Source organism: Calidris pugnax, unplaced genomic scaffold (assembly GCF_001431845.1).
Source record: "Calidris pugnax isolate Ruff unplaced genomic scaffold, ASM143184v1 scaffold8, whole genome shotgun sequence".
In the NCBI taxonomy this organism is placed as follows: Eukaryota; Metazoa; Chordata; class Aves; order Charadriiformes; family Scolopacidae; genus Calidris; species Calidris pugnax.
Genome location: NW_015090830.1, coordinates 5,359,158 through 5,365,951, shown reverse-complemented (window position 1 = coordinate 5,365,951; position 6,794 = coordinate 5,359,158). Strand labels below are relative to the sequence as shown.

General features: G+C 42.5%; 1 protein-coding gene across 1 annotated transcript in view; it reads right to left on the bottom strand.

Annotated features, from left to right (window-relative positions):
• Positions 1–490: 490 nt before the first annotated feature.
• Positions 491–6,794, bottom strand: part of FBXL7 (F-box and leucine-rich repeat protein 7) — a 139,690-nt gene continuing 133,386 nt past the window's right edge. The window contains exon 3 of the mRNA XM_014940750.1: positions 491–3,577. Within this exon, the coding sequence (XP_014796236.1) occupies positions 2,841–3,577 (737 nt within the window). The 3' untranslated portion in view covers positions 491–2,840. The remainder of the gene's footprint in view (positions 3,578–6,794) is intronic.

Sequence of the window (6,794 nt, the reverse complement as noted above, 5' to 3'; positions counted from 1 at the left end):
TGTAAGACTACATACTTAAAAATGTTTGGCTTTGAAAAATTACCTTTATTCTTTTTCCACTAGTCACCCCCAGCGTGGGTTTTTTAGAGCGTTTAGACGGAAATGGTGCACTAGTAAATGCTCTACCCTTTTGGTCATTCCATTTTACTTTTCACATCAAATATGTTACCTTGCCTTTAAACCAATGCAGAGGTTCTCCTGAGCTTTTTATACATGTGTTTTTTATATACTATTTTTAGTGTTACTTACACTTCCAGTTACTTATTATGTTTCAGGATCAAGAAGAACCACATGAGGAAAATCAAATTTTAAAGAGACGGATAGGCAAGGTCATAATTTATAACAGATATTATTTTTCCTTTTTAAATCCACCTACCTGATGTGCTGATGTGCTCATTCACCTATGTACTTTCCAAGAGAAGTTTTGCAAGTATTTAATCTTTTTTTTTTCACCAGAAGTTAATTCGTTAGTGCAAATGACGATGCACGCTTATCAGTTACCAATATACTGCTTTATTTCTTGGTAGCAAATTAAGGCTTTATAGTGAGATTTGTACAGTACAGGCCAATTTAAACATTAGAAACCTTAAAGACCATGTAGCACTATTCACTCAATTTAGCATAGCCAGAAAAGTAGCTTTTTTTTTTTTTAATAAACAGTTAAACGTTACTAATGAGGTCTTATATTTAATGAGTGCAAATGGCTCAAAATCCCGCCATCCTCAGGAATTGGCTTAACATTTAACTATCATCCGGACCATTTTGAGATAAAGGATAAACAGAGAGTATAGTTGGCTCGAATAAAATATACTGTACTACTTGCTGGGGAAGAATCTCTAATTTTAAAACTACAGAAAGGAAAACCAAAGTGATATAGACTGCCCAAAGGATGGTATGATCCCCTATTAGTCACTGACCAGTAATAGTAGCAATGACAATTTCATTTTCCATGGCCCTCTTTGCTTTAGTACAATCTGATTTATAAATCAGAGCTGATGACATCCTGTATGTTAAGAAACTCAAAATTGGAGGAACATACATAAGTTACAGGACTTTTTGTAGCAGTAGGACAAGTTCCCTCTGCAGGGACATGCCCAAACCATTGCTTTTTTGTAATTTGAGAGAGCATTGCTACAAGTATTTCCTCAGCAGTTATGTATTTTTCTCGAGCATATGGATTTTCACTTCATATCAATGATTTTATTAGTGTTGTCTGGAGATGATGGAACTACTGCTTATGAAAACCAGACACGGTGCTTCCCTTCTTATGTTCTCTGCTGAGACATTTATAGCGTTTGAGCTGAACGTATGAATTCACCTGTCAGTCAGGCACAGGGGGGCTGCCTGAAAATATCATCACCCCTAACGTGTCTGGCTTTCAGATCTGAGCATTACATGTGAAAATGCAGAGAAACGGCTGCCAGAAAATTGTGAAGAGAGTAACCATGGAATGACCACATGCTCTGGGGAAGGAGGCAATGAGATGGGGGAACCACCAAACCACTCTTGCTCTTACATGACCAAGAGTGACCATGAGAGTACAAGGGGCTCCCAGTGTCACAGGGCAACGCTGGCGTTTTAATTCTTTGTTAAACAGCAGCTGTTTCTCCGCCCAAAGGGAACACACACAGACAAGGTTTCACAAAATCTAAATCTAATGTGAATAACACTCTGTCCCCAGGGGTGTTACCTAACATCAGGCTCATGTCTTTGAAGTCTCAAGATCAGCCACCTACCCTTTGAACTGGAAGGCCACAGAAAAGGGTTGAGTTTCTATGTGTATTAAGGCACATACTGAATTTACCTCAACGCACATGCCTGGTTTGCTCGGGGAGCATCAACTGCAGTGGTGCCACAGCTGCTGAAGGGATACACTGAAGGAACAAAGACAGACTGCCTGGTGGAAGCAGGGCAGCACAGCCATTGGGACTGCCCCATGCAAGCTGTGTCACAATGCCTCAGATAGTCCCCGCTGTACTACAGTGCTATGTCAGCCTGGGGCAGAATTACAGTAGCTTCTCAGGCTGATTTGTTGGCTTTCCCCTTCACCAGGCCACCAATATCTCACCTGTTTTCCTTCACTCAGGTGAATATGTCACCGCTTATCAGGCCCAGAAGTCCCTATGTGCTACCAGAGAGTGGTACTACGCATGCAAGAGAGAGCAGATTTGGAAATGAAGGCAAGTGGTGATGACGCACGAGTGACCTGGAGGTGGGCTTTCCAGGAGAATCCATACACAGGCACAATCTCCAGACTCACTCAGCAGAGTGTTTGGCAATGGCCAGCAGGTCTTGTTCTGCATCAATCAAGTATGTTTAAGGATGTTACCCGGTATTTCCTGAGGGATTACAATGGATGACTACCAAAGAGAAACTACTTGGAGACAAGGGGATGCTTTATCAGCCGTATTGGAAGAAGTTGGGGAACACAGACACATATTGCATAGTCAGCTTCTCGAGCACAGCTGGAATTCAGATGTATTTGACACAGCTTAGTAGCATTTCCAAAGGAGGGATTATGTGCTATTTCCTTTGGAGGTAGCTACTGAAGCCTGGGACGAGATCACGGCTGTTGTGGAAATGGCATCCCAGCAGGGATGCTGAGCACTCATTGCTTTTGCATTAAAGTAGCCTCTCCACAGAGACCCACTGCACCTTAAAAAGTGATCATACAAAAAAGCAAACGAAACAGTCCTCTAGAACCTCCCCCTCACCCACAACATACAAGAAAAGCTGACTCCCGTGAGCTATAGAAAAGACAGCATTACTGGATGTGGGAGCGTGTGTTTATACAACAGTGTTTTTAATACTGCATTGTAACGACAGGTGGGGGTGTCCTTTCAGAAGAAGGCAGGGTTGGTGTGCTCTATAATACAGCGCTTGCAATGTCGTTTAACAAATCTCAGGGCATCCACAGAGACATCGCAGTCCTGCACATTCAGCATCTGCAGGTCAAAACAGTTGGCAGCAACAATCTGCAGGCCCTGCCCAGTGATGCTCTCACACGACTTCAGGCTCAGGCGCTTCAGGTTGAAGCAGTTGAGGGCTAGAAACTCCAGGCCGGTGTCTGAGACCAGAGGGCACTTGCCGATATCTAGCGATTTGAGTTTTGTGCAATTTTTGGCGAGGTACTCCACGCCGTGGTCCGTGATGCCCTCGCAGCCCCGCGCGTTGAGGTAGCGCAGCTTGCTGCAGTACTTGGCGATGTAACGGATGCCCACGTCTGTGATGCGGCCGCAGTGAGCGATGCTCAGGTATCGGAGGCGCGACTCCAGCTTGGCGATCTCCCGCATGCCGAAGTCGCTGACGAACCGGCAGTCGCTCACGCTCAGTTCCTTGATGGACGTGCAGTAAATCATCAGGTAGCGGAGACCCTCGTCGGTGATGCGGACGCAGCGGCGCAGGTAGAGGTGGGTCAGCTGAGTGCAGTGAGCGGCGATGGTGTGCAGTCCTTCGTCCTCCAGGACGAAGCAGTCTGTCATGTCCAAGTAGCGAATGGAGATCTGTTTGCCGTGCAAGGGAGACAGCTTGATGGAGGCTTCGCGGGTCAAACTGATGCACGTCACTTTGGAGCAGCCTAAGTGGAACAACACAGAAAAGTTAGACAAGCAGTAAAAACAAATCACACAGCAGGAGCAGAAAGGGGGACGTGACACTGCACGCTGGACATGATGAAGATACCATCACGTTGCAAGAGCAGAATCATCCCTACTAACTAGCCTGGATTTGCTGTGATGTGTCCCTACATCAGAGAAAATAATAAACTCTGCTGGAGTCAGAGAGGTTGCTTTGGGATTTTGAGCACCAGCAAAGCAACAGACCAATTTTGTCCGTTCTCCCAAGGTAAAACGATGGTTCTGGGTTTATCTAGGGACAGCCTATGGTCTGTCACTGCAATATAAACCCAGTGACAATTTGAGAAAATGGTACTTCTGACAACCAACACAGCTTTCTGATCAGAGGCAGTCTCATTGCTGACTGGCTGAGTTTGTAAAACAACATCAGAGGCTCTTTCACCATCCAACCCCATTATAAAAAAGACAAACCCCACCCACCCTCCAAAAAAAAGCATCTGAGGAAGAGATGTGAATCCAGCCCCAAGCCTGAAATGCAGATAGGATGCAAAACTATGGCAAGACTATGTGCTTGCAGAAGGGTGGAGATTCGGGTATCCTAGAGAGAATGGGGAGAGACAGCAGGAGCCAACAGACTGGGAAGGGCATGAGAGGACACTGACAGACACAGAAAAGGTGCGTTTCAAGCAAGAAAGTGTGGCCATGAATGGAAGTAACTAGGCTAGAGGAGAAACACCAGACCCTGCAAGGAAAGATAGAGCTAGATTAAAGGGAAAAACACGTTCACACACTTCCCCCATTTTTAACCTCCACTCTGTGCCTCGTGATGGATGAACTTTTTTTTTTTTTTTTTTTTTTTTTGAAATAGTTTTTTCTGTAGCATATTCATCAAAATGAATTTCATAGTACTTTAACAGATATCTGCAATTTAATGAGTAGTTGCTGCTACAAATTGGATTTTGGTTTGCAGTGGAAAATTACAATGTTGACAAGAAGTGCAGTGCTTTGAAGCACCAATTTCGGATTTCCTATAATGTAGATATTCTGAGAACTAAACTTTTTTGGAATTATTTCATGGGTTTTTTAAGCTGTTTGAAAGAAAAAACAACGAAAACCATACTTTGAGATATAGTTTTTTCTTTCCAAAACTTGATTTATGCTCTTTAGAAGTTGAAACACCTTTTTTTTTTTTTTGTTTTTTTTTTTTTTTTTTTGGTGGGTTTATTTTTTTTTTTTTTTTTTTTTTTTTTGGAAAGTGCTGTTTCTGCAGCATTGCAGACTGGCAGTCTCAGGCTCCTGAAGGGAAATTCTTATCTGTGCCAAGCTCGGTCGGGCACACTGCACTAGCATGGCTAGAAACAGCTGCGAGGAAGAAGGGAGCATCTACCTGTTAGCGACCAAGACCAACAATTTTAGACATAAATGTCTACTCAGATAAATTTTGCAGTTTATGCCTAAAGACATCCCCCCAGGTAGGGATAAAAAAAGCTTTTCTGTATTGCTGAAACATTGGCCAGGGGAGATGAAGTGACCTGTGAAAAGCCAGAAAAGTTAGGATGATGACCTTAGAGCTCTGTGTATCCAAATTGCTGCACAAATCCTGTAATCGGAAAGTGAAAAGCATGAAAATGTACGGAGATCACCCCAAAAACTTGAATGACCCCAAACCATACCACTTGATACAACAGGTTCTCATTCAGAGGGTTGGTGGAAGGTATGAATTTGCTTCAGTTCTTAAAAACAAAAAGGAAAAGAAATCCCTTGAGATAACCCAGTGGGTTCACACAAATGCTATAAGAAGCATGGGATATGGACTTGAAACAGTTTGCCACCTGCGATTAGATTTCTATACTCATCATTTGAATCTGTAGCTAGATTTTTAATTTAGGCTTAAAATTTATTTCAACAGACACAAACTTTACCTCAGGCCTCACACAATGAAATGGGGAAATCATCCACAGGTTATGCAGAAGCCCTGGGCCCATAAAGGAAAGCACTTTGTTCAACAAAGAACATCTTCTTAAAACTGAATGCTGCTATTTCCTCTTCAGACTGCGTTGCAGATGTGGCTATGTTATGGTGCAATCTTTGGAAAGATGTTTGCCTTCAAAGAAACACTACATACACTTTCAGTAGTGCAAACTGATTTTTCTAAATAGAAGCAGTACAATACTAATGGTGTAACAATTTCACCTCTAATATGTTCTTTGGAGTAGGTGATACAAAATGCACCATAGAAGTCCCCGTCCTTGAGCTGGGTTTCCCCAGAAGAAGCTGGCACTGAGGCTGAGTTCTCCTGGACGTGACGTAGCTCTCACTATTGCGTTTGCCCGAGGAGGTTGCTGGATTAAGGAATCAGTCTGGATATTTCACATGCTGACCAGAATTCAGTTTTAAAATCTAGCTAAGTGAGAATGAAGGGTTGACAAGGCTGAGGAAAATGTTCCGTCTGCTGAGCATCCACAAAGGGGAATGGTTTAATGACCGCAATTAGAAAGTGAATGGGTCAGGAGTCTCCAGCAGGGTTGGAGTCATTGTACATCAGTGTGTGATTGCTGTTTTGACAAACTAAGCATAGTCTTGTCTAGTTACTTTGACTACACTGTAAAATATTTCATGGCAAGGGTATTCAAAATGGTTTCACCAGAAAAAGAGTCCATGTTGATACAGAACTGCTTGATTTTTAGGCAAAATGACAGGTTCCTGGGTCTGTAACAATTTTGCTGTCCTAAATAATGAAAAATGTAAAAACAAAACTCTTGTAGCAGGATTTTCCATAAAGTAAGTATAACTGATTTTTAAAAGGGAGGAGAAACTTCCAAACAGATTAAAAAAAAAAAAAAAGTTGGCTAGCATGTTAGATAATAACTTGCAGTCAAGCTCAACCAACTTCTAGAGATATCTCAGATCTGCCCACAAAGTAGATGCTGAGAGTGACAGAACTTACATTGTGGAAAACTCTGAAAGTTAATATGAATGTCTGGTTTTGACATTACAGATTTTGCTGTGTTATTGCTGCCAAGTAACCATCTAAGAGGGAGAGGGATTCAACTAGATGTACAACTGTGAACTGGGTTTTAATTAACTAGCTACAAGTATAATACTATCCTCCAGCACACGCACCCAACCTTTCTTGTTCAGTATAAAACCAAACCAGTGAACCACTTCAGTCCTTTGAATTGCTTGAGCGTGTAGGTGTAAGGCTTGTCCTCCTAACTA